This window comes from Phaseolus vulgaris, chromosome 2 (assembly GCF_000499845.2).
Source record: "Phaseolus vulgaris cultivar G19833 chromosome 2, P. vulgaris v2.0, whole genome shotgun sequence".
NCBI classification, from domain to species: domain Eukaryota; kingdom Viridiplantae; phylum Streptophyta; class Magnoliopsida; order Fabales; family Fabaceae; genus Phaseolus; species Phaseolus vulgaris.
Window position 1 is genome coordinate 47,893,757 of NC_023758.2, and position 26,581 is coordinate 47,920,337.

General features: G+C 33.2%; 1 protein-coding gene, 19 non-coding genes and 2 pseudogenes across 20 annotated transcripts; all 22 read left to right on the plus strand.

The window, feature by feature from the left end:
- Positions 1 to 132: 132 nt before the first annotated feature.
- Positions 133 to 3,152, plus strand: LOC137812864 (cyclin-dependent kinase F-1-like). The gene is made up of 2 exons (XM_068615098.1): positions 133 to 1,557; positions 2,148 to 3,152. The coding sequence occupies exons 1-2, from the start codon at positions 1,069 to 1,071 to the stop codon at positions 2,886 to 2,888; spliced, it is 1,230 nt and encodes a 409-aa protein (XP_068471199.1). The 5' UTR covers positions 133 to 1,068; the 3' UTR covers positions 2,889 to 3,152.
- A 2,804-nt stretch (positions 3,153 to 5,956) lies between these two features.
- LOC137812873 (protein tesmin/TSO1-like CXC 5) lies at positions 5,957 to 24,695 on the plus strand (annotated as a pseudogene).
- On the plus strand, positions 10,606 to 10,682 carry LOC137813121 (small nucleolar RNA Z43; annotated as a pseudogene).
- On the plus strand, positions 11,674 to 11,772 carry LOC137813119 (small nucleolar RNA Z43). The gene has a single exon (XR_011081356.1). It is a non-coding gene; the product is annotated as a small nucleolar RNA Z43 (small nucleolar RNA).
- LOC137813167 (small nucleolar RNA SNORD14) lies at positions 12,388 to 12,510 on the plus strand. The gene has a single exon (XR_011081398.1). It is a non-coding gene; the product is annotated as a small nucleolar RNA SNORD14 (small nucleolar RNA).
- Positions 13,288 to 13,410, plus strand: LOC137813171 (small nucleolar RNA SNORD14). Its single transcript, XR_011081402.1, has one exon. It is a non-coding gene; the product is annotated as a small nucleolar RNA SNORD14 (small nucleolar RNA).
- On the plus strand, positions 14,118 to 14,240 carry LOC137813162 (small nucleolar RNA SNORD14). The gene has a single exon (XR_011081393.1). It is a non-coding gene; the product is annotated as a small nucleolar RNA SNORD14 (small nucleolar RNA).
- On the plus strand, positions 14,987 to 15,109 carry LOC137813172 (small nucleolar RNA SNORD14). Its single transcript, XR_011081403.1, has one exon. It is a non-coding gene; the product is annotated as a small nucleolar RNA SNORD14 (small nucleolar RNA).
- Positions 15,932 to 16,054, plus strand: LOC137813164 (small nucleolar RNA SNORD14). The gene has a single exon (XR_011081395.1). It is a non-coding gene; the product is annotated as a small nucleolar RNA SNORD14 (small nucleolar RNA).
- On the plus strand, positions 16,757 to 16,879 carry LOC137813163 (small nucleolar RNA SNORD14). Its single transcript, XR_011081394.1, has one exon. It is a non-coding gene; the product is annotated as a small nucleolar RNA SNORD14 (small nucleolar RNA).
- Positions 17,719 to 17,841, plus strand: LOC137813161 (small nucleolar RNA SNORD14). The gene has a single exon (XR_011081392.1). It is a non-coding gene; the product is annotated as a small nucleolar RNA SNORD14 (small nucleolar RNA).
- Positions 18,665 to 18,760, plus strand: LOC137813116 (small nucleolar RNA Z43). Its single transcript, XR_011081354.1, has one exon. It is a non-coding gene; the product is annotated as a small nucleolar RNA Z43 (small nucleolar RNA).
- On the plus strand, positions 19,450 to 19,548 carry LOC137813117 (small nucleolar RNA Z43). The gene has a single exon (XR_011081355.1). It is a non-coding gene; the product is annotated as a small nucleolar RNA Z43 (small nucleolar RNA).
- LOC137813104 (small nucleolar RNA snR60/Z15/Z230/Z193/J17) lies at positions 19,951 to 20,040 on the plus strand. Its single transcript, XR_011081342.1, has one exon. It is a non-coding gene; the product is annotated as a small nucleolar RNA snR60/Z15/Z230/Z193/J17 (small nucleolar RNA).
- On the plus strand, positions 20,676 to 20,770 carry LOC137813107 (small nucleolar RNA snR60/Z15/Z230/Z193/J17). Its single transcript, XR_011081345.1, has one exon. It is a non-coding gene; the product is annotated as a small nucleolar RNA snR60/Z15/Z230/Z193/J17 (small nucleolar RNA).
- On the plus strand, positions 21,030 to 21,152 carry LOC137813169 (small nucleolar RNA SNORD14). The gene has a single exon (XR_011081400.1). It is a non-coding gene; the product is annotated as a small nucleolar RNA SNORD14 (small nucleolar RNA).
- On the plus strand, positions 21,463 to 21,566 carry LOC137813130 (small nucleolar RNA snoR99). Its single transcript, XR_011081364.1, has one exon. It is a non-coding gene; the product is annotated as a small nucleolar RNA snoR99 (small nucleolar RNA).
- On the plus strand, positions 21,641 to 21,764 carry LOC137813173 (small nucleolar RNA SNORD14). The gene has a single exon (XR_011081404.1). It is a non-coding gene; the product is annotated as a small nucleolar RNA SNORD14 (small nucleolar RNA).
- On the plus strand, positions 22,193 to 22,315 carry LOC137813170 (small nucleolar RNA SNORD14). Its single transcript, XR_011081401.1, has one exon. It is a non-coding gene; the product is annotated as a small nucleolar RNA SNORD14 (small nucleolar RNA).
- LOC137813120 (small nucleolar RNA Z43) lies at positions 23,140 to 23,237 on the plus strand. Its single transcript, XR_011081357.1, has one exon. It is a non-coding gene; the product is annotated as a small nucleolar RNA Z43 (small nucleolar RNA).
- LOC137813159 (small nucleolar RNA SNORD14) lies at positions 23,538 to 23,661 on the plus strand. The gene has a single exon (XR_011081390.1). It is a non-coding gene; the product is annotated as a small nucleolar RNA SNORD14 (small nucleolar RNA).
- Positions 24,136 to 24,232, plus strand: LOC137813115 (small nucleolar RNA Z43). The gene has a single exon (XR_011081353.1). It is a non-coding gene; the product is annotated as a small nucleolar RNA Z43 (small nucleolar RNA).
- Positions 24,696 to 26,581: the final 1,886 nt, after the last annotated feature.

Here is a 26,581-nt window from a genome sequence, read left to right on the forward strand (position 1 = left end):
AAGGATGCTCTATAATTTAACATTATCTCTACATCTGCATTAATAACTTTCCAAGAAAGTCATGAGATTGTGTTTATGTGTGGGTAGTAGTTTATGTCGAGACTTTTATAATTTGTAGCTGATTATCATTGAATCTCTTAAGTGAATCTTATTGAAAGTTAAAAAGATTAAGAGTGAAATAATATCGTTGCTAGAGAGAGATGTTACAACCATGTTTATGAGTTATCAGAGTTGACAAAATGAAATCAATAATAAACTCTCATGTTTTGGCATGAAGACAAATAGATCGTTTTGACAGTAGTAAATGTTCACCCAAGTGATTGCAGCAGCTTGGAAAAACAGACACTTACCTTTACCTCCAAAGAACTCTGACGTTTGGTATTTCCACAATGCCTCTAATTTTGTTCAACCAACAGACAAAGTAAGGTATGTAGTAATCTGTCATACAACAAATTTCATGTCAACAAGGAAAATGTTGAGTTAACACCAAACATCCGAATTTGTTGTTAACAAAATGTTACTCCTTAAACATATAAACTAGCAATCAGATAGATCTAATAAACTCTCGTTATGATAAATTTTAAATAATTCTGATATCATATTAAAAAAATAAACTTTGAATCTAATTGAATTTCACAAAACTAACTTATAAGAACTAGCTTATGAGATGAGAGGTTTCTACCCACTTATAAACACAAAATTCAGAAATAAACAAAACAAATAAATGGATTCTGCAGTATATTTTATTTGTTATTCTGGAATAATTTTTAGGTGTATTTAGATTATGATTTTTTTTAATTAGTTGAATTTAAATATTGAATTTCATTTCTAAGTTCTATAATTATTGAAAGTAGAAATATATTGTAAAGTTGGACTTTGGATTAAATTTTTTTTATATATTCTAAGTTCTCAGTACTTTCCTCCTATAAATGTGATGTGTTGTGTATATTTTCTTTTATATATTTTCATACATTTAATTTAAGGCTTAAAAGCTTATTATATATTTTCATATCTGTATGAAAAAAGGAGAGAGAGAGGCATTGAGTAGTGTGAGTGAGAGTGTGTTTGATGGAGATGGATCCTCCACCCAAGAGCTGGAGCATCCATACCCGATCCGAGATCATCGCCAAGTACGAGGTCATGGAGCGGGTCGGGTCAGGAGCTTACGCCGACGTCTACCGCGGCCGTCGCCTCTCCGATGGCCTCACCGTCGCCCTCAAAGAAATCCACGACTACCAGTCCGCGTTCCGAGAAATCGATGCGTTAGAGCTCCTCCAGGGATTCCCAAACGTCATCGTTTTGCACGAATACTTCTGGCGCGAGGACGAAGACGCCGTCCTCGTCCTCGAGTTCCTCAGGACCGACTTGGCAACCGTCATCGCTGACGCCGCCAAGGCCAACCAGCCCCTCCCCGCCGGCCAGCTCAAGCGCTGGATGATCCAGATTCTCTCTGGCGTCGACGCCTGCCACCGCAACATGGTCCTCCATCGTGATTTGAAGCCCTCGAATCTCTTAATTTCCGAAAACGGCCACCTCAAGATCGCCGATTTTGGACAGGTAATCTCTTCTCATTATCGGCAATCACAAAACCCTAATCCTGACTTTGAAATGCTGACCTCTTGATTGAATTCGGTTTAAATTGTTTTTGAAGTGATGTGATAACGTTTCCATGCTTTTATTTTAAAATCAAGTTAGTAGGATGATGAAGAAAATTAAATCTAAAGTTGTTTAAACTCAAAATTAACACCAAAAACTCAGTGTATGTTTAGTTACATGTTGGATTACACAGAATTTGAAAGCAATCATTAATGTGTTTTGTAGTACATGTTTATACATTTAGTTTCAGCTCTAGCAGTTGATTTCGAGTTAAAGTAACTTATAGGGTTTCTGTATTAAGTAATTAAAATTTGTAGCGAGTTTAGCCACTAATTTGCTTTAGATTAGATTAAATCACTTTTCATCAAAACTAACTTTACAAAATCAATTTTGCAAACTCACCCAAACACGTACATACACGCTGAATTCCTCAACAAGTGAAACCAAACACATGAACGTTTACAAAATTTGGTTAACTAGCGTATCAACGAAATTCTGGATTACTGAATGTTAATGCAAATACGTACTGAATTGATGAGCGATTTTTTCAGGCAAGAATTCTCACGGAGGAGCCTGGATTTGATGCTTCTAATAATCATGAAGAATATTCTAGAGACATTGATAATAAGGATACTGGTATTAATACTCACGGTGGAAATGCAACATGCACCACAAGTGACATAGACAGGGAAGATGAAGAGAAAGAACTTGGTTGTTTCACTTCATGTGTTGGGACTCGTTGGTTTAGGGCTCCTGAGTTGCTTTATGGATCCAGAGACTATGGTTTGGAGGTTGATTTGTGGTCCTTGGGATGTATATTTGCGGAGCTATTAACTCTGCGGCCTTTGTTTCCTGGAGCTGCTGATATTGACCAGATCAGTAGAATCATTGGTGTTTTAGGTAACCTCGATGAGAGTATTTGGGTTGGTTGTTCTAAACTTCCTGATTATGGGATAATCTCCTTTAGCAAGGTGGAAAACCCTTCTGGTATTGAAGCCTGTTTACCTAATAGGTCCCCTGATGAAGTGGCTCTGGTGAAAAGACTGGTTTGTTATGATCCTGCTAAGAGGGCTACGGCAATGGAGTTGATTCATGACAAGTACTTCAATGAAGAGCCTCTTCCTGTGCCGGTTTCTGAGCTGCCAGTTCCTCTTAACAGAAAAGGGCAAGATGAGGATTCCCCTGGTGGGTGGGGTGATTTAGATGAAATGGAATCTGATTCTGATTTTGATGACTTTGGCCCTCTCAATATCACAAGAACTGGTACCGGTTTCTCCATACAGTTTCCTTGAAGAATTCAAGGTACATCGTATCTTTCGAACCTCCCTTTGCCTTTTGTGTGGTGTTGTTCGACTGGTACTTTATTTGGTGAGAATATTGGTTAGATTTTTTTTTTTCTGATTTGATATTCACTTGTGAACAGAGATAAATTATTGAAAAAAGCTTGATGGACTGTGTTAACATGAATTCATAGTTCACCATGACACTCATAGTTGTTGTAATACATGGACTTGTATCTTTTCATATTTACAGATATAACGTATTAGTACCTACTATTTATTTTGTGTTTATTCCTGTCATGACATAACCTGGTAAACAACTTACTGCAAGAGGATTTATATCTATAAAACAACACCATAAACATAGACTATTTATGAGTGGAACTTGCAGGTTCTGCATTCCAGCTATGTCAGCTGCATGCCTCTTTGTGAACTTACACTTAGAAAATTTAACACAGATTGAACAGAGGAATATAATTGAGTTTCCTCTTATTAACTAACTCCGTACCTTTTTTTATATGAACTCCATGACCTGTTTTTGTCTCTTTACAATTGTATTTTGTCATAATCACTCAATGGAGAAAAGGCACGCCATACCTTATCATCTTTAACAGTACATAGAAATAGAATAATGAAAATGATGAAAATTGGATGGTATACTTCATGTCATGATATTTATAATTCGCTTTATATCCATGATACCATGTCTGAAAATAAGAGAAAATTCCTGATATTCCTTCATTGTAATTAAAACAGTGTTTTTTGAAGATCAAGCTTAGGTTGGACCGCCAATGGACCAAATTACCCAATTTATACACGCGATCATTGACTTTTCAATAATGTCTATCAGAACATTTACTACAATTTTTACAAATAATGTTAACTGCTGCACACCATTCCGAGTAACATGCTTAAACTACTTATGCGTGTAAGTGCTATTTAATTATATGCACCGAGGCAATGATCAATATTGCAAGGAAAAACAAACTGAAAGGGTAAAGAATGCTACTGTGGAAACACTGATATATGCATCAGTTCCCTCTGCCAAATTCTACATCCCAGTTAACTAGTCGTTAAGCAATATTGTTCATAATTTTTAGACCAAGAGATGAAACTACTGATTAACCAAGGGCAGTAGTGGTAGCAACAAATACCTTTTTGTATCTAATTTTATTTAAAATACAATTAATCTTAGAACACCAAAGGAAATATACAAAAACATCAAGAATCAAAATAGATCTTCAGGTACTGCAAAATGAACCATTTACGCATAATTAAATTATCAGAAAAAGAACAAAAATAACCTCAATCATTGTTTACTTAAAAGAAGTCAAATTCTGTAAAAACAGAGCATAAACAACATATTATATATTATCAATTCTATTATTGAAATCATCTTCTTTAGTCCTCAATGTTTCGTCAGTTGTATTAATCCTCAAGGTTCTTTAGCCTTGTAATTTCCTATCACACTCAACTCTATTGATTTATGCAATTTTGGAATCAGTAGAATACTAGAATGTGACTCGGAGTCTACTTTTAAATAAACCATTTTAAATAAAAAATTTATAAAGCTAATTCCTGGATTTTTATTTTCTCTTTACTCATATTTTTATTAATAATAATAATAATAATAATAATAAATAAAATAATATTCTTTTTAATCAAATAACTCATTTCTACATTTTTTCCTCTGCCTCTGTTTTCCCCCGCAATTAAATAAAGCATTAATTAGACGAAATCTGAATGAATCACGGAGGTCGTTAAGCATTAATTAATTAATTAATTAATATATAATTAATTCAGTATATTAAGTAGTGGAGTTTAAAAATCTTGACGATAGATAAAAATACTTTATAATATATAATTTCATAATATATAAATAATGTATATAAACTGATTTTAAGAAGTTGAATTATACTTAAAATTTATTTTTTAATATAATATTTTAATTAAAATTTCAACAGTTAAAACAACCTTATATCTCAAATTTAAATAATTGACTATAAATTTAAATTATTATTTATATATCAAAGATATTTATTTATTGTGAATTTTAGACATGATTTATTCATATATTAAACATATTATTGTTTCTTGTGAAATATATATATATATATATATATATATATAGGTTAAATATTGGTTGATGAAACAAATATTAGCAACAAATTAGTGAAAATGGTAATCTAAATATGACTAGTATCACACTCTTTAAACACTGACCCAGAGCTATCTTAAAATCTTGATGTCTAGTGTTATGGTCCATGCTGAATCTATTTTCGAAATTTTCCAGAAAAACAAATATAGAAAACTAAAAATAATAATTACCTTCTAAAAATATATAATAGTGAGAGTACGCAATGATGTTCTGAAATGCAAGTATAAGAAGCTAATTCCATACTTCAAAGACAACTATGCTACATCAATTATAGATCTATCTTAGTAAAATAGATACTCAAGTACTAGAAAGGAACAACCACCAAGGTTTTGTGATTTGATGATGAAAAACTTACGTTAAAAGACTCAGACGTATGCATGGTTTGGATATTGGTTCTTTGTCTGTCAGAACAATAATTTTTGAACAATAACATCTCCTATAATTTTTAACATCTATAATTTTTGAATCCTACTGCTGATATCGAAAGTTTGTATGTCGAAAGGTCTAGATATAAGGAGATCAAAAGAAGTTAAGAGCAAGTATAGAAATATTACATAAAAAAACACATATGTGTCCGTGCATGAAAGATAAATAAAATTAATAAAGTACAAAAATCGATTAGTAAGAAATTAGAAGAAAGATTAGAAAGATATGACAGACTCAATAGGTCCATTACAAGTATAAATAGATTCATTACAAGTAGTATAAATAGATAAAATATTTAATTAAGTTTTTTAACTTTTATGAAATAATTAACATAAATACTATCATACTATAAATATAAAATATTTATTGACGCCACTTATTATCTGTTACAGAAGTAACCGATTTTTAAAAATAAATTAATTTAGACTTTTTAAAAATAAATTTATATCTCAATTTAATTAAATTCAAAGGATTTTAAATGCTTTATAATTGTATTTTTAACGGAGGAGCGTGGGATGAAGAGGGGGAGGAGATCTGGCCGTTGAATATTTACGAAAATTGAATTTGAAAAGCTTGGGAGAGAGAGGGAGGAAGAGAGGGGCGAACGCGAACACCACCAACGAAAGAAACACGAAGCCCCTCTCTTCTCTTCTCTTCTCCTAATCACACACTCTTTTTCTTCTTCTTCTTCTTCTTCTCTTTGTTCTTCTTCTTCTTCTTTCTTTTTTTCTATCTATTGTGTCTTGTGTCGGTGTTTGGATCAAATTGTCTTGATTCCAGAGTTGCACGCGCAGACGCGTGGTCTTTTGGATCTGAAACCACTGAATTTGAACTTAATTTTTGATGAATTTGCTGCTGATTGTTGTTGATGTTATCGTCGATAATCGGTGAGTGGAGTGAGTGAGGTTGTTACTTTTTTTAAATTATTGTTTTGATGGGGGAAGGGGAGGGTGAGGGGAGTGATTGTGCTCCCAAGAATGTTGTGACTAACGACGTCGTCGCGAATGCGCTTTTGCCGTCTGAGGTTCCCGCCAAGAAGCTCGCCAGGCAGCTCGATTTCACCGGCTTCGGCGGGATGCCGCCGCAGCCACCGGTTGTTTTGCCGCTGCCGTCTTCTGCTTCCGTCAGGGTTGGGTGAGTTCTTGAATTCTGTTCTTGTTTCTATTTTTTTCATTTCTCATGGAATTTCAGATTTCTGAGAAAAGGAAGGTGTAATTGTGTGTTTTTTTTTTTAAAAATATCTGAATTTTTTGGAAATTCTGGGATTGTGAGTTTGTGAGTAAAGTTTCGATTTTGATGTTTCTGTTTGGGCGTATAACACATGCGCGGTGTTTGTTTGTTAGTTATCAAGTTGAGTTGCAATCAGAAATTGTGAAGGAAGTGACTGATGATTATTATTATTATTAGTTTTGGTTAATTGAATTTTATTTTAGTTTTTCTAGCTAAGGTGTTTGTTGACTGTTTGAATTGGTGTTTGGGCTTTTGCTCTTTGGTCTTCAATTAAAGTTTGTTTTATTCAGGAAACCAGAATCTCCAAAGTCGAGACCGAGGCCTGGCTTTGAAATTAAAGAAGCAACTCCCAAGAAGCAAAAGCAGTGCAATTGTAAACATTCAAAATGCTTGAAGCTGTAAGTGAAATACTCTGGCTTTCTCTGTCATCTTGTTATTGTGCTTTTCATACTTGTTGGATGGAATGGTAAGTTATCTGGAGCTAATGTTTGAAATGTCTTGCGCAGATATTGTGAATGTTTTGCTTCGGGAATATATTGTGAGGGTTGCAACTGTGTAAATTGCTATAACAATGTGGAAAATGAAGCTGCAAGACGAGAAGCGGTGGAAGCTACTTTGGAACGCAATCCAAATGCGTTCAGGCCGAAAATTGCAAGCAGCCCTCATGGAACACGTGATAGCAGGGTATGTGGTTGGTTTAGCTTTTTTAACTGTTAGTGTTGCGTGTCATGTTTTATATTGTGGATCATTACCATTGATTTAAGGTATTGTTTTTATTGATTAGAAATTTAAAACCTTGTCAGGTTTCATTCTGATACAGTGGTGCAAGACATTTATCTTGTTATCTTTTATTAATTTTCTTTAAATTCATTGTGTACTTACATGCAAAGCTTCTTTATTGTAATTGGAGGTCACTTCTGCTTGTGTACATGTTTTCCCCATTGCATAATTTTAAGTTCCATGAAGTGCATCATTTCATAATTATGGAATCATGCCTTTGCTTATGACTCAACCATTTTTGGGTTTTATAGTTTTGTAGAAATATGCAATTTTCTTGTATATTAAATATCGTTACTTGTTACATTAATTGTCTCTATCCCCTACCTATCACTCCGTTGATGTTGTTTTCAACAAGCCATAATTTAGATAATTCATTTTTTTATCTCCTAAAATGTTGCGTCAATGAAATCATTACATTTCATTTTAGTTTCCTTATTTGCTTTTTCTTAAATTTAGTCACACAAGCATACTCAGGGCTCAGGTAAGTGAGCTTTTTCAAGCACGTGTCTCATTCGTCGACACAAACTTGGCTTTTTAAGGTATAAACATTTTGCATGACAGTAACCAATTGTTAAAACAGCTGACAAATTCACTTATATATGCTCTAAAGTGTAAAACTGTAAACAAATGATTTTTCTTCAGAAGGTAGTAATTTTTCTAGTACTGATAAAAGTGTTACATTTTTTTTTTCTTTTCAATTGTTTTTGACATCAAAATAAATGTAGGAGGATGCTGGGGAAATTTTGATATTGGGAAAGCACAACAAGGGGTGCCATTGTAAAAAATCTGGGTGCCTCAAGATGTACTGTGAGTGCTTCCAAGCCAACATTCTTTGTTCTGAAAATTGTAAGTGCATGGATTGCAAAAAATTTGAGGGTAGTGAAGAGAGACAGGCTTTGTTCCATGGAGATCAAAACAACAACATGGTGTATATTCAGCAGGCAGCCAATGCTGCCATAACTGGAGCTATTGGTTCCTCTGGCAAGTTCAAATTAGCTTTTTTAGAGTGAAAACTATAATGGGCATTTTTTATATCTAATCCATATCCAATAATGTTGTAATGTTCACCAGGCAAACAATGTCAGAGTCCCTGCACCGTCCTCATCCTTGTCACCTATTCCAGGTGCCCGTGTTGGACCATCAACATTAGGTCCTTCAAAATTAATGTACAGGTAGGACTGGCTAAATATTATGAAATGAATATATATTTATTTAATTTAGTCATTAACTTGATTATTGTTGAAGGTCTCTTTTAGCAGACATCATACAACCACAGCACCTGAAGGAACTTTGCTCAGTTTTGGTGCTAGTATCGGGACAAGCCGCAAAGACATTTACAGGTATATTGACATGTTACGTTGTCAATTACGAATTGCATCATATGTTTTAAAGTATTATCATTGTTGTTTTTTGTTTCTTCTTTATGAGTAGTGTGGTATTGACCAAGAATAGATTTGCTGTCCCCCACTTTTTCCCTGCCTTTTCTCTTTCATATGATGAGTGAACATTATACATGCTCAAATTCTGCATGCTCAAATTGAATTGTTACATCTGATAAGACTTTCTAATTTGTTGCTTTTCAAGTGCATGACAAAATGAAAACCAAACAAGTTTTCAGCCAAGGTAAAGTTCATTATTTTATTTATGACCATGTTGTTTATGTGGCATCAAACTAGTTTGAGGATTTAGTTAGCTAAATAATAAATTACAGAATTCGACCTGATTTAATTGATAATGTACCTGCAAACAATAGTTTCCTTCATGGGAAATGGGAAAGCAAAAAAGGAAGTGCAATTAATTAAAAGTTATTTATTTTGAAGTGGAATTAATTCTACGTGATCTCTAAATGTTTGGTACCCTGCCCATATGCTGATGTTATTTGCAACTGGATAGTTGTTTGGTGAGTTTTGGAATCGGGGAGGGAGTGCAATCCTCAAGATGCTGGAGTATTGAAAATTTTTAGCACCTTGAAATTTTATTATGCGTGAAAAAAAAGTTATCTTATCCTTGAAATTTTATATGTTTTGGTGCAATTGTTTTATAATGATGTTGATGTTTTTGTTATAAAATTTAATTATCATTTAAATTAGTTGTTATTTATATTTTGTTATATTAGAAATGTCTACAAAATGTAAATTTTAAATTTCTTAATTCTATAGTTCAACGATTGGCTTTATGTTAACTAGCTGGAATATATTTTAGTTACTGTTATGTATGATTTTATTTAAAACTATAAAATTGTTTTCAGAAAACCTTTTATGATCAAGGACTTTCATCCCTTATCGTCTCCCTCATCTTGATGAGTCATTCTTATTCCTCTAGTCACATTTTCAATCACAATTTTATAAGAAAAATGTCAAATTAGCATTCCACAAATTGAAATGCACATAAAAGAGAATTAACGATTATTGTAATGTTGTCGGCAACTCCTTTTCTTAAGTCCTTCTCCTCCATAGTCACAAACTTCAATTGCAATATTATAAGACAAAGGTTATATTAAGGTTTCACAAAGATTAATCAAAACATAGAAAAAGAAGGTGGGAAGTAAGGTATACAAAAGAAAGTGAGAAGTAGGGCGGGTACGTGAGTTTATGCATAGAGAAAATATTCTGATCTAATAGAAATTAAAAATTGTTTCTTAAATCATTTGAAAACTATTTTTACATACATCTTTCATAAAACATTTCAAATAAAATTTTTGTTTTCAATTTTTTACCTAATATATTTTAAAATTTTGAAAATCTAAAATTGTTTAAAATTTAAATTTGTTGAAAATTTAAATTTTTTTTTTCAGAATTTAAAGTATTTTTTGAAAAGGCTTTAGGAATTGAAAAATTTTAAAATTTAATTTTTTTGAAAAATATAAGAAATGACAAAATGTGCATAATAATAAAATAAAATCAAATATTGATTAAAAGTGTTTTTTAATGATTAAAAGAATGAAAAAAAATTAAAGAGGAAATCCATATATATATATATATATATATATAGGTATAGATATAGGGGAGAATTTCATTTAGTATAACAAATCATTTTAAATTTTTTTCCAAAGAAATTTTCCTCTTTTGTTTTTGCTTTTTGGTTGTGTGATTGTTGTGCTAGCTTTCTTTGTAGTGTTCTCGGAGATCAAATCGTAGACTGTGATGATTTCTGTGTTGGCCAAATCGGCCTTGCCGACTAATCTGCTATATCACCACCCAGGTTCTGAGTCCCTTCTTTCTCTGTTTCTTTTTTCTAGTCTTTGATTAAATCGAAAATAAAAGACAAGCATATGTCTAAACTAGTCTATGTATGAAATGCTGATATGGATTAAAAATTAACTATCTTTAAGAAAATAAGAATGGCCTTAGAAAATTATGGATGTTAAAACATTACCAAAGTTGAAAGACCATCACAACAATTAATAATTCTTTTTATGTGTCTTTTAATTAGTTAAATTTGGCACAGCCTTTCATAAAAGATAGTTAATTTTTAATCCATACATCTCTCCTTTTGATCTAATAGAGATTAAAGGTGACTTTTTAAATAAATTTAAAAATTATTCTTAAATACATTTTTCATAAAATATTTTAAATAAAAATTGTTACCAATTTTTTAAATTATATATTTAAATTTTAAATTTTGAAAATTTAAATTTTTTGAAGATTTAAAATTTTGAATATTTTAATTTTTTAAATTTTTTGAAATTAAAAATGTTTGGGAAAGACTTTTAAGAGTTGAAAATTTACAAATTTTGAAAACAAGAAATGATGCCCCTAATAATAAAATAAAATCAACTATTAATATAAGAATAAAATAGAAAAGAATCTAGAAAAGTTCAATATTTTAAATAAAATTTTTGTTTTTAATTTTTTATCCAATATATTTAAAAATATTTAAATTTTAAAATATATGAAAATTTTTGAATTTATGAAAATTTAAAAATTTAAATTTTTTTGAAATTTAAAATATTTTGAAAAAACTTTAAGATTTGAAAATTTGATAAATTTAAAAATAAATATAAAATAGCGCAATACTCCTAATAATAAAGAATTGAGAGAAGAATCCCTTTCTACCTCTAAATATAGGTATAGATAAAAGCGAGAATTTTAATTAGTATCACACAGATCGATTTTAATTTATTTTCCAAACAAACTTTTTACTTTTTTGGTTGTGTGATTGTTGCGCTGGCTTTTTATGTAATGTTCTCGGAAATCAAATCGTGGACTGTGATGATTTCTGTGATAAGGCTTCGTTCATCGTAATTGGCCAAATCGTCCTTGTCGACTATTCTTGCAATATCAATACCCAGGTTCTGAGTCCCTTCTTTTTCCGTTTCTTTTTTCGAGTCTTTGTTATTTCGAGCAGTACCATGATTATTATTATTTTTATTTTTTATAGTTGATTGTTGTTTATCTGTAATTATAACATGAATGATTTGTTCACTGGAAAAAGTAGTTCTGGAATTTTCTTTTGATTCGATGATGACAAATCCAAAGGCTTGTTTTTCTAAACATTTGCAGTGATCGCCTGAGAGCTTTCGCCTTCGCTAGGGCTTTCTCCTTCGCCAGGCTTGAGGGCTTTGTCCTTTCTCCTTCGCCAGGCTTGAGGGCTTTCGCCTTCGCCAGGCTTGAGGGACTTCTCCTTCGCCAGGCTTGAGGGAGGGACTTGAGGGCTTTCGCCTTCGCCAGGCTTGAGGGAATTCTCCTTCGCCAGGCTTGAGGGACTTGAGGGCTTTCTCCTTCGTCAGGCTTGAGGGTTTTCTCCTTGGCTGTCTTTATTCATCCTTGGATGTCTGAGTCTTGAATGTTTTTTTTATTATAATGGATATTACTTTATTTAGTTTTCTAGTTTTTATTTTTTTTATTTTTTATGAAATTGTGATGTTTATTGTATATTGTTGTTAAGTAATCTTTGGTGTGAGTTCTTGAACAACTCACTCGGTGATGATAATTCCAAAGGCTTGTTTCTCTAAACATTCGCAGTGGCCGCCTAAGAGCTTTCGCCTTTCCCGGGCTTGAGAGCTAATGCTGCTATTTCCTTCCTTGGATGTCTCAGATCATAGTTGTACTGTTTTTTTTTTTTTTTGTTAACATAAATTGTTGTCTGTTCTTATAGACATCCATCAATTTGCTCTTTTGAACTACAATTTTTTAGGTTTATGTGAAATGAATTTAGGTTATTGTGGTGTTTCAGTATAATCACACTCAATGAATGTGAAATTGCAGTCGAGTTTCATCCATAACTAGTTGTAATATAATTCGAAATAAACCCAGAATATATGATATGCTTAAATGGATTAAGTAAAGAAGAATGGCTTTATAGTTGATTGTTGTTTATCTGTAATTATAACATGAATGATTTGTTTCACTGGAAAAAGTAGTTATGGAATTTTCTTTTGATTCGATGATGACAAATCAAAGGCTTGTTTTTCTAAACATTTGTAGTGACTGCCTGAGAGCTTTCGCCTTCGCTAGGGCTTTCTCCTTTCTCCTTCACCAGGCTTGAGGGCTTTCGCCTTCTCCAGGCTTGAGGGCTTTCGCCTTCTCCTGGCTTGAGGGCTTTCGCCTTCGCCAGGCTTGAGGGACTTCTCCTTCGCCAGGCTTGAGGCATTTGAGGGCTTTCTCCTTCGTCAGGCTTGAGGGTTTTCTCCTTCGCCAGGCTTGAGGGCTTTCTCCTGGGCTATCTTTTTTCTTCCTTGGATGTCTGAGTCTTGAATGTTTTTTTTATTATAATGGATATTACTTTATTTAGTGTTCTAGTTTTTTTTTTATGAAATTGTGATATTTATTGTATATTGTTGTTAAGTAATCTTTGGTGTGAGTTCTTGAACAACTCACTCGTTGATGATAATTCCAAAGGCTTGTTTCTCTAAACATTCGCAGTGGCCGCCTAAGAACTTTCGCCTTTCTCGGGCTTGAGAGCTAATGCTGCTATTTCCTTCCTTGGATGTCTGAGATCATAGTTGTACTGTTTTTTTTTTGTTAACATAAATTGTTGTCTGTTCTTATAGACATCCATCAATTTGCTCGTTTGAACTATAATTTTTTAGGTTTATGTGAAATGAATTTAGGTTATTGTGGTGTTTCAGTATAATCACACTCAATGAATGTGAAATTGCAGTCGAGTTTCATCCATAACTAGTTGTAATATAATCCGAAATAAACCCAGAATATATGATATGCTTAAATGGATTAAGTAAAGAAGAATGGCTTTATAGTTGATTGTTGTTTATCTGTAATTATAACATGAATGATTTGTTTCACTGGAAAAAGTAGTTATAGAATTTTCTTTTGATTCGATGATGACAAATCCAAAGGCTTGTTTTTCTAAACATTTGCAGTGATTGCCTGAGAGCTTTCGCCTTCGCTAGGGCTTTCTCCTTTCTCCTTCGCCAGGCTTGAGGGAATTCTCCTTCGCCTAGCTTGAGGGACTTGAGGGCTTTCTCCTTCGTCAGGCTTGAGGGTTTTCTCCTTCCCCAGGCTTGAGGGCTTTCTCCTTGGCTGTCTTTATTCATCCTTGGATGTCTGAGTCTTGAATGTTTTTTTTATTATAATGGATATTACTTGATTTAGTTTTGTAGTTTTTTTTTTGTTTTTTTTATGAAATTGTGATGTTTATTGTATATTGTTGTTAAGTAATCTTTTGTGTGAGTTCTTGAACAACTCACTCGGTGATGATAATTCCAAAGGCTTGTTTCTCTAAACATTCGCAGTGGCCACCTAAGAGCTTTCGCCTTTCTCGGGCTTGAGAGCTAATGCTGCTACTTCCTTCCTTGGATGTCTGAGATCTTAGCTGTACTGTTTTTTTTTTTGTTAACATAAATTGTTGTCTGTTCTTATAGACATCCATCAATTTGCTCTTTTGAACTACAATTTTTTAGGTTTATGTGAAATGAATTTAGGTTATTGTGGTGTTTCATTATAATCACACAATGAATTTGAAATTGCAGTCGAGTTTCATCCATAACTAGTTGTAATATAATCCGAAATAAACCCAAAATATATGATATGCTTAAATGGATTAAGTAAAGAAGAATGGTTTTATAGTTGATTGTTGTTTATCTGTAATTATAACATGAATGATTTGTTTCACTGGAAAAAGTAGTTATGGAATTTTCTTTTGATTCGATGATGACAAATCCAAAGGCTTGTTTTTCTAAACATTTGCAGTGACTGCATGAGAGCTTTCGCCTTCGCTAGGGCTTTCTCCTTTCTCCTTCGCCAGGCTTGAGGGCTTTCGCCTTCTCCAGGCTTGAGGGACTTCTCCTTCGCCAGGCTTGAGGGACTTGAGGGCTTTCTCCTTCGTCAGGCTTGAGGGTTTTCTCCTTCGCCAGACTTGAGGGTTTTCTCCTTCGCTAGGCTTGAGAGTTTTCTCCTTCCCCAGGCTTGAGGGCTTGATGTCTGAGTCTTGAATGTTTTTTTTATTATAATGGATATTACTTTATTTAGTTTTCTAGTTTTTTTTTTTTATGAAATTGTGATGTTTATTGTATATTGTTGTTAAGTAATATTTGGTGTGAGTTCTTGAACAACTCACTCGTTGATGATAATTCCAAAGGCTTGTTTCTCTAAACATTCGCAGTGGCCGCCTAAGACCTTTCGCCTTTCTCGGGCTTGAGAGCTAATGCTGCTATTTCCTTCCTTGGATGTCTGAGATCATAGTTGTACTGTTTTTTTTTGTTAACATAAATTGTTGTCTGTTCTTATAGACATCCATCAATTTGCTCTTTTGAACTACAATTTTTTAGGTTTATGTGAAATGAATTTAGGTTATTGTGGTGTTTCAGTATAATCACACTCAATGAATGTGAAATTGCTGTCGAGTTTCATCCATAACTAGTTGTAATATAATCCGAAATAAACCCAGAATATATGATATGCTTAAATGGATTAAGTAAAGAAGAATGGCTTTATAGTTGATTGGGTTTTATCTGTAATTATAACATGAATGATTTGTTTCACTGGAAAGAGTAGTTATGGAATTTTCTTTTGATTCGATGATGACAAATCCAAAGGCTTGTTTTTCTAAACATTTGCAGTGACTGCCTGAGAGCTTTCGCCTTCGCTAGGGCTTTCTCCTTTCTCCTTCACCAGGCTTGAGGGCTTTCGCCTTCTCCAGGCTTGAGGGCTTTCGCCTTCTCCAGGCTTGAGGGCTTTCGCCTTCTCCTGGCTTGAGGGCTTTCGCCTTCGCCAGGCTTGAGGGCTTTCGCCTTCTCCAGGCTTGAGGGACTTCTCCTTCGCCAGGCTTGAGGGATTTGAGGGCTTTCTCCTTCGTCAGGCTTGAGGGTTTTCTCCTTCGCCAGGCTTGAGGGCTTTCTCTTGGGCTATCTTTATTCTTCCTTGGATGTCTGAGTCTTGAATGTTTTTTTTATTATAATGGATATTACTTTATTTAGTGTTCTAGTTTTTTTTTTATGAAATTGTGATATTTATTGTATATTGTTGTTAAGTAATCTTTGGTGTGAGTTCTTGAACAACTCACTCGTTGATGATAATTCCAAAGGCTTGTTTCTCTAAACATTCGCAGTGGCCGCCTAAGAGCTTTCGCCTTTCTCGGGCTTGAGAGCTAATGCTGCTATTTCCTTCCTTGGATGTCTGAGATCATAGTTGTATTGTTGTTTTTTTGTTAACATAAATTGTTGTCTGTTCTTATAGACATCCATCAATTTGCTCTTTTGAACTACAATTTTTTAGGTTTATGTGAAATGAATTTAGGTTATTGTGGTGTTTCAGTATAATCACACTCAATGAATGTGAAATTGCAGTCGAGTTTCATCCATAACTAGTTGTAATATAATCCGAAATAAACCCAGAATATATGATATGCTTAAATGGATTAAGTAAAGAAGAATGGCTTTATAGTGGATTGTTGTTTATCTGTAATTATAACATGAATGATTTGTTTCACTGGAAAAAGTAGTTATGGAATTTTCTTTTGATTCGATGATGACAAATCAAAGGCTTGTTTTTCTAAACATTTGCAGTGATTGCCTGAGAGCTTTCGCCTTCGCTAGGGGTTTCACCTTTCTCCTTCGCCAGGCTTGAGGGAATTCTCCTTCGCCTAGCTTGAGGGACTTGAGGGCTTTCTCCTTCGTCAGGCTTGAGGGTTTTCTCCTTCCCCAGGCTTGAGGGCTTTCTCCTTGGCTGTCTTTATTCATCCTTGGATGTCTGAGTCTTGAATGTTTTTTTTATTATAATGGATATTACTTTATTTAGTTTTCTAGTTTTTTTTTTTTTTTATGAAATTGTGATGTTTATTGTATATTGTTGTTAAGTAATCTTTGGTGTGAGTTCTTGAACAACTCACTCGGTGATGATAGTTCCAAAGGCTTGTTTCTCTAAACATTCGCAGTGGCCGCCTAAGAGCTTTCGCCTTTCTCGGGCTTGAGAGCTAATGCTGCTATTTCCTTCCTTGGATGTCTGAGATCTTAGCTGTACTGTTTTTTTTTTTGTTAACATAAATTGTTGTCTGTTCTTATAGACATCCATCAATTTGCTCTTTTGAACTACAATTTTTTAGGTTTATGTGAAATGAATTTAGGTTATTGTGGTGTTTCATTATAATCACACTCAATGAATGTGAAATTGCAGTCGAGTTTCATCCATAACTAGTTGTAATATAATCCGAAATAAACCCAGAATATATGATATGCTTAAATGGATTAAGTAGAGAAGAATGGTTTTATAGTTGATTGTTGTTTATCTGTAATTATAACATGAATGATTTGTTTCACTGGAAAAAGTAGTTATGGAATTTTCTTTTGATTCGATGATGACAAATCCAAAGGCTTGCTTTTCTAAACATTTGTAGTGATTGCATGAGAGCTTTCGCCTTCGCTAGGGCTTTCTCCTTTCTCCTTCACCAGGCTTGAGGGCTTTCGCCTTCTCCAGGCTTGAGGGCTTTTGCCTTCTCCTGGCTTGAGGGCTTTCGTCTTCGCCAGGCTTGAGGGCTTTCGCCTTCGCCAGGCTTGAGGGCTTTCGCCTTCGCCAGGCTTGAGGGCTTTCGCCTTCGCCAGGCTTGAGGGCTTTCGCCTTCTCCAGGCTTGAGGGACTTCTCCTTCGCCAGGCTTGAGAGTTTTCTCCTTCCCCAGGCTTGAGGGCTTTCTCCTTGGCTGTCATTATTCTTCCTTGGATGTCTGAGTCTTGAATGTTTTTTTTATTATAATGGATATTACTTTATTTAGTTTTCTAGTTTTTTTTTATGAAATTGTGATGTTTATTGTATATTGTTGTTAAGTAATCTTTGGTGTGAGTTCTTGAACAACTCACTCGGTGATGATTATTCCAAAGGCTTGTTTCTCTAAACATTCGCAGTGGCCGCCTAAGAGCTTTCGCCTTTCCCGGGCTTGAGAGCTAATGCTGCTATTTCCTTCCTTGGATGTCTGAGATCATAACTGTACTTTTTTTTTTTTTTTTTAACATAAATTGTTGTCTGTTCTTATAGACATCCATCAATTTGCTCTTTTGAACTACAATTTTTTAGGTTTATGTGAAATGAATTTAGGTTATTGTGGTGTTTCAGTATAATCACACTCAATGAATGTGAAATTGCAGTCGAGTTTCACCCATAACTAGTTATAATATAATCCGAAATAAACCCAGAATATATGATATGCTTAAATGGATTAAGTAAAGAAGAATGGCTTTAGAAAATTATGGATATTACAACATTGTCATCGTACCCCCAAGTACTATTTTTCCTCATTCGTCCTTTCAGTCTGAATTTAATTTTTCAACAAATCAGTTCAATTTAATTAATTCATATCATTTCTCAACCTCTACACTCACCTAGACATTGTATCCATCCAACCAAACACGCATGCTAATAGAAGTGGATGTGGAAATCAAAATTCACGCCAATTTGTATTAATTAACGTTGCCTTTTATAATGAATTTTTGTATATCTTAGTTGCCATGAAGTTTAAACTATTGAATTCAGTCTATGGATTTTATGCGTGAAAAAAAGTAAACTTGTCCTTGGAATTTGGTGTTTTGGATTATTTGTGTTATAACGAAGTTGATGATTTGTTGTAAATATTAATTTTCTGAATTAGCTGTTATTTATACTTGGTTATTCCAATAGGTTGTCGATTTGTATTATGTTAATATAGTTGTAAATTTCAATTATTATCCCATGTTGATTTCAAATTAACTATTTTCCACACAATTTTTTTTTTCTTTTTCTATTCGGCTATGTTCTGTAATCAAATGATAGACTGTGAAGATTTATGTGATAAGGTCTCGTTCGTCGTAATTGGCCTAATCGGCCTTGCCGACAATCATGCTAGATCACCACCCATATTGAGTCTCTTTCTTTGTCCATTTGTTTTTTCCAGTCTTAGTTATTATAAGCAGTACACTGATTCGTACTCTTTGATCGGCCTATGATTTAATTGAATGTAATAGACAAACATATGTCTGAACTACTTTGTGTGGATCAACTAATCTTCTCTATGAGGCCTTTTCATCAGTTTTTCTATCGAATGTTCTCTTTTTTGAGTGTTGGCGTCTAGATCTGATTTTGTTGTGAAATGTTGTTCTAAGCTTCCATTGATGTATGAATTAGTGATTTGTATTGTATGATCTTTCATGATTACGCAACCACTATGCATTCTTTTTGAAGCCTTCGTTCCCCTGTAATTTATTTCATTTGTATGATGTTTATGTGGTTAGTTGTCTTATAAAAAACACTTTTTTTTTCTTTCTCATGATTGAGTTATTGTCTAATAATTATAAGGGTCATATGATTTATCTGTGATTATATTTAGTTTTAGTCTTTCGCTATGACCTCATTGATCATACTAAGCTTAATTTAATTTTTTTTAATTTTGATTTGTCATGTTGTTGAGGTTGTGTTGGTTGAACATGTGCGGCTTTTCGTCAGCTCTTAGTATCACACAGATCGATTTTAAATTATTTTCCAAACAAATTTTTTTCTTTTTTGGTTGTGTGATTGTTGTGCTGGCTTTTTATGTAATGTTCTCGGAAATCAAATTGTGGACTGTGATGATTTCTGTGATAAGGCTTCGTTCGTCGTAATTGGCCAAATCGTCCTTGCCGACTATTCTTGCAATATCAGTACCCAGGTTCTGAGTCCTTTCTTTCTCCGTTTCTTTTTTCCAGTCTTTGTTATTTCAAGCAGTACCATGATTCGTACTCTTTGATTGGCCTATGATTAAATCGAAAATAATAGACAAGCATATGTCTGAATTACTCTTTATCGATGGTTCTTGATAATCGATGGTTCTCTTTTCATTTATGATTCTTGATAATCTTTATTTCTGTATTTGTTTTTCAAATGATGTATGAATTATTGAATAGCATTGTATGATCTTTCATGATTACGCAACCACTACTGCTTTCTTTCTGTGAAGCCTTTGTTTTCCTGTAATTTATTTTATTTGTATGATGTTTATGCAGTTAATTGTTCTAATATTTTCTTTCTTAAAAAAATACTTTTCTTTCTCATGATCTTGTTATTGTCTTATAATTATATAAGAAGGGTCATATGAGGTTTACAAGCATAGTTCAGATGATTTATCGTGATTATATTCTCTTTTAAGTCTTTCCCTCCTGTCTGATGACCATTTAATTGATAAACATAACTTAATCCAATTTTTTTTAATTCTTGTTTGGTTACACTGTTTGCATTTCAATTGGTGTTTTGACATGTTATGGAGGTTTTGTTGCTTGAACATGTGGTACTTTTTGTCAGCCCATGTAGTATTTTATTCGGATGTACCAATCGGGTCTGGACGACGAGAGTTGAACCTCTAAGTCTAATTCTTGAATTAACTCAAGATTCTTGGGACAATTGTTGATGAATCCCCATGGAGGTATTGTCATGTGATAACATTAATTTAGGTAAATATATTATGGAAATTAATCTTATTAATGCACAATATTATATTATACATTAATAAGATTGATTTCCTTCATATATTTACCTTAATGTTATTATATGAGAATGACTCCATGGGAATTCATCAACGATAGTCCCAAAAATCTTGATTAAACTCGAGAATTGAACTTAAACCCAATGTTGTTCGGACCCGATTGGTCAAATAAATATTCGAGTCACGTACGCTACCCAGTAGGAACGCAACTAGGCCACCTATAGGAGCATGTCAGATCGGCTCAAAACCGATCAGTCCCGGGACGGTCTCAAGGCTGAGGGGCTCTCTACCGATAGTTGATCTAGTTGTTGCGTTATAATTATATAGGAAGGGTCATATGATATGATGATCATAAGCATAGTTTAGATGATTTATGTGTGATTATATTTAGTTTTAGTCTTTCGCTCCTATCCGATTACCCTTTCGTTGATCATATTTAACTTAATCTAATTTTATTATTATGCAATGAATTGTCCTTGATGATACCAATCAAGGCTTGTTTCTCTAAACCTTCGCAGTGGCTTGAGAGATTATGCTGCTTTTATACTTCTTTGGCTGTCTTAGTCTTTTTGTTTTTTATTATAGTAGATATGCTACTTTACTTAGTTTTCTTTTATATTTTTTTGAAATTGTGATGTCAAGTGTAGATTGTTGTTAAGTAGTATTTGGTTGTTCTTCAACAACTCGATGATGATAAATCCAAAGGCTTGTTTCTCTGAACATTCGCAGTGGCCGCCTAAGAGGTTTTGCCTTTGCCGGGTTTGAGAGTTAATGCTGTCATTTCCTTCTTTGGATGTCTGAGAGTATGGTTGTACTGTCGTTCAGAATAATGTTGAGAGAATTTGATTTTTCTTCTGAATTTATCACAGCGTTCGAATTTTAGAGGCTACTATATTTTCTAAGCTAAGCAGCAGTTTTAGGCTGAATCACAATTGTGGGATTCTAAAATGAAGAATGATATACATGACTTATTTTTGTATATGTAATTATGTAACTCTAGATTTAATGTTAAAGCAAAATTATTATAAACAGTATAAAAGCTTGTTTTTCCTGATTTTGATGGATGTGTTTGAATTATGTACAAATTAATTGTATTATTAATTCATTGTCTCTGAATGCTTTTGGGATGTTCTTGTCTTCAACATTCACTTCATCCATCCGTTTCACTTTGTCAGCTCTGTTTTTTGTGTTTTGCTGATCATTGTAGGGTGGAATATCTAATCTATGTACTGTAATCACCAATTTTGGTCTGTGCATGTTTTCCAATTTTCTAGTTATTATTATGCAATGAATAGTCTGTGATGATACCAATGAAGGCTTGTTTTTCTAAACATTCGCAATTGCCGCCTAAGAGCTTTCGCCTTCGCCAAGCTTGAGAGCTAATGCTGTATATATCCTTCCTTGGATCTCTGAGACCTCAATCATCTTACTGTTGTATGTCATTATTATTTTTAATTTTTATATTTGATTGGTGTTTATCTGTAATTGTAACCTGAATGATTTGTTTCACTGGAAAACGTAGTTTTGGAATTTTCTTTTGATTCGATGATGACAAATCCGGAGGCTTGTTTCTCTAAACATTCTCAGTGACCGCCTGAGAGCTTTCGCCTTCGCCAGGCCTGAGGGCTTTCTCCTTCGCCAGGCCTGAGGGCTTTCTCCTTCGCCAGGCCTGAGGGCTTTCTCCTTCGCCAGGCCTGAGGGCTTCCTTGGATGTCTGAGTCTTGAATGTTTTTTTTATTATAATGGATATTACTTTATTTAGTTTTCTAGTTTTTTTTTTTGAAATTGTGATGTTTGTTGTATATTGTTGTTAAGTAATGTTTGGTGTGAGTTCTTGAACAACTCACTCGGTGATGATAATTCCAAAGGCGTGTTTCTCTAAACATTTGCAGTGGCCGCCTAAGAGCTTTCGCGTTTCCCGGGCTTGAGAGCTAATGCTGCTATTTCCTTCCTTGGATGTCTGAGATCATTGCTGTACTGTTTTTTTTTTTGTTAACATAAATTGTTGTCTGTTCTTATAGACATCCATCAATTTGCTCTTTTGAACTACAATTTTTTACGTTTATGTGAAATGAATTTAGGTTATTGTGGTGTTTCAGTATTATCACACTCGATGAATGTGAAATTGCAGTCGAGTTTCATCCATAACTAGTTGTAATATAATCCGAAATAAACCCAGAATATATGATATGCTTAAATGGATTAAGTAAAGAAGAATGGCTTTAGAAAATTATGGATATTACAACATTGTCATCGTACCCCCAAGTACTATTTTTCTTCATTCGTCCTTCCAGTCTGAATTTAATTTTTCAACAAATCATTTCAATTTTATTAATTCATATCATTTCTCGACCTCTAAACTCACCTAGACATTGTATCCATCCAACCAAACACGCATGCTAATAGAAGTGGATGTGGAAATCAAAATTCACGCCAATTTGTATTAATTAACGTTGCCTTTTATAATGAATTTTTGTATATCTTAGTTGCCATGAAGTTTAAACTATTGAATTCAGTCTATGGATTTTATGCGTGAAAAAAAGTAATCTTGTCCTTGGAATTTGGTGTTTTGGAATATTTTTGTTATAACGAAGTTGATGATTTGTTGTAAATATTAATTTTCTGAATTAGCTGTTATTTATACTTGGTTATTCTAATAGGTTGTCCATTTGCATTATGTTAATATAGTTGTAAATTCATTTATTATCCCATGTTGATTTCAAATTAACTGTTTTCCACACAATTTTTTTTCTTTTGTTTTTCTATTCGGCTATGTTCTGTAATCAAATGATAGACTGTGAAGATTTCTGTGATAAGGTCTCGTTCGTCGTAATTGGCCTAATCGGCCTTGCCGACAATCCTGCTATATCACCATTTCCTTTGGTTGTCCATTTCTTTTTTCCAGTCTTAGTTATTATGAGCAGTACCATGATTCGTACCTATCTTTGATCTGCCTATGATTTAATTGTATATAATAGACAAGCATATGTCTGAACTACTCTGTGTGGATCAAACTATTCTTCTCTATGAGGCCTTTTCATTAGTTTTTCTACCGAAGGTTCTCTTTTTGAGTGTTGGCGTCTAGTTCTGATTTTGTTGTGAAATGTTGTTCTAAGCTTCCATTGATGTATGAATTAGTGATTAGTATTGTATGATCTTTCTTGATTACACAACCACAACTGCAATGAATAGTCTGTGATGATACCAATGAAGGCTTGTTTCTCTAAACATTCGCAGTGGCCGCCTAAGAGCTTTCGCCTTCGCCTGGCTTGAGAGCTAATGCTGCATTTATCCTTCCTTGGATGTCTGAGGCTATTCTTCTACTGTTATTTTCTTGGCCAACAGAAATACTTGTCTCTTGTAGTCATCAATCAGTTTGCTCTTTTCATCTATAATTAGTAAAAAAAGTATGAATGTTTTTAATTTTTATCTAATATATTTAAAATATTTGAAAATTTAAATTTTATGAAAATTTAAATTATTTTTTTTTTTAAATTTAAAGTGTTTTGAAAAGACTTTTAAGATTTTAAAATTTGTTCAATTTAAAAATTTAAAATAATATAAAATAACGCAATACTCATAATATAAAGAATTGAGAGAAGGAACCGAAAGGCGAGAATTTTAATTAGTATCACACAAATCGATTTTAAATTATTTTCCAAACAAATTTAGTATAACAGATCCATTTAAAAAAAAAATTCAAAGAAATTTTCCTCTTTCGTTATTGCTTTTTGATTGTGTGATTGTTGTGCTAGCTTTATTTCTAGTGTTCTCGGAAATCAAATCGTGGACTGTGACGATTTCTGTGATAAGGTTTGTTCATCGTAGTTGACCAAATCGGCCTTGCTGACTATTCTGCTATATCACCACCCAGGTTCTGAGTCCCTTCTTTCTCCTTTTCTTTCTTCCAGTCTTTGTTATTTTGAGCATACCATGATTCGTACTCCTTGTTTGGCTTGTGATTAAATCGAAAATAATAGACAAGCATATGTCTGAACTACTCTGTGTGGATCATTAGTTTTTCTATCGATGTTCTTGTTCATGATTCTTGATAATCTTTATTTCTGTATTTGTTTTTTTCCAATGATATATGAATTAGAGAACAACATTGTATGATCTTTCATGATTACGCAACCAGTACTGCCTTCATTCTGAAGCCTTCATTTTCCTGTAATCCTGTAACTTATTTGATTTGTATCATGTTTATGTAGTTAACTGTTATTATCATGTTTAGAATTTCATACAATTGTGTGATTCTTCATTTTAGAATGGAATTACGTGACTTTTTTTGCAGTATGTATCATCACACTTAATGAATGTGTAATTGCAGTCCAGTTTTCAGCAATAACTGAATATAACATAAGCCAAAATAAACCCAAAATCTATATGTATGAAATTCTGAAATGAGTTAATAAATAACTGTGCCCGTAGTAATGGTTTAAAAATTTATGGATTCAAGTTTTGCAGGTACACCATTGTTATTGTACCTCCAAAGACTAACTTTTCTCATTCCTAATTTATACTACTGAGTTCTAAGGATATGAATTTTAAGCGTGACAAAAAGTTTAGATAGGATTTATGTACTGTTAAGACTAATTGGTCTTATAGCTGGATTAGTATACCTAATTTGGATAGGTATTTTGACCGATGAACGACTATAGTTGAGTTTAATTAAGATTCTTCAGGCAATTGTTGATGAATTGAGGTCTCATGTAATAACATTAATTTAAAATATCACTATGTCCCTTGCACATGGTTTTCTAAAATAGTAAGAAACCTGAAAAAATGAAGATGTATCTTTACAATGGAGATGCATCATGGCCGAAGTAAGTCTAGCTGAACGTTGATGTTAAAATCTATTATAGCTAAATATGACACTTTGCCTCACAACACAAATATCCAAGCCTACATGTACATATATATTTTGCGAAGTAGTCAAATTCAACATTAAACACTTGTCATCAGAACAAATACGTACAAACAAGTAAAAAAATAAAAAACTATTATCTACAAATTTCTAAGTTGGTAAATAATCTGTTTAAGCAAAACAAAAAGAAACTGGGAATTTACCAATTAAGTCTACCGTAATCCCCATAAGCTAGTATATGTCTCACAACAAGAAATTTTTAGATCCATGTTTTACATAGTTAAAAACTTTACAAAAAATTTCAGAGAATCAACATTTCAATCACTAGAACCCACAAAGGTAAGACACTTATAAACATTTCATGAAAAAAAAATTCAGTTAATGGTTTGAAAAAGTAGTGTCTTAAAAAGGAAGTAAACAAACTACAACTCTTATGTTTCCAGAGCCTTACAGACTCCCCACACATTAAAGAAAAACACCAAATTCTTATAATTTCCAACAAATAGCTGAAGTTGCCATGAAGATGAATATTCAGCTCTTCGCATACAGACACACCATAAATCATAGCAGAAAGCCTAATCAGATGATGATGATAAAATCTATTAAAAGGGAATAGCCATATCCACACACACACAAGATGTTGTCTGGACTCTTTTTTCCTTTTCACTGGTGGAGTAGTTAATTTCAACTTCAAGTTTAAACAATTGATTTCTTTAATCATTAATTACCAGTACACTTTATCTCTAAATAGCATTCTCCTTGCCGTAAATAGTGCGAAATCCGAGCTGAATATCGTCAAAGTTTCAGTCCTAATCGAAAATACACAGCTAATAGCAAGTTCATGAACAATTGAACAATTGCGATAGCAGCAAGCACCGTTTTGGAGTCATCAGTAGTGAAATTCAACCACTCCGGCAAAGGCCCTTCTTTTTTCTAAAAATATATAATAGTGAGAGCAATTATGCTAATTCCATACTTCAAAGACAACTATGCTACGTCAATTATAGATCTATCTTAGTAAAATAGATACTCAAGTACTACAAAGGAACAAGCAACAAGGTTTTGTGATTTGATGATGAAAAACTTACGTTAAAAGGACTCAGACGTATGCATGGTTTGGATATTGGTTCTTTGTCTGTCAGAACAATTTAGAATTGTATATTATTCATTTTCTATAACTTCTAACATCTCATATAATTTCCGAATACCTAGTGTATGGGTCATATCAAAGGTTTGTATGCGGAAAGGTTGAGAGGACAGGAGATCGAAAAAAGTTAAGAACAAGTACGAAAGTTAGTAAAAATATTACATGGAAAATCAGAAAAGTGTCGGCGCATAAAAGATAAATAAAATTAATTAAGTACAAA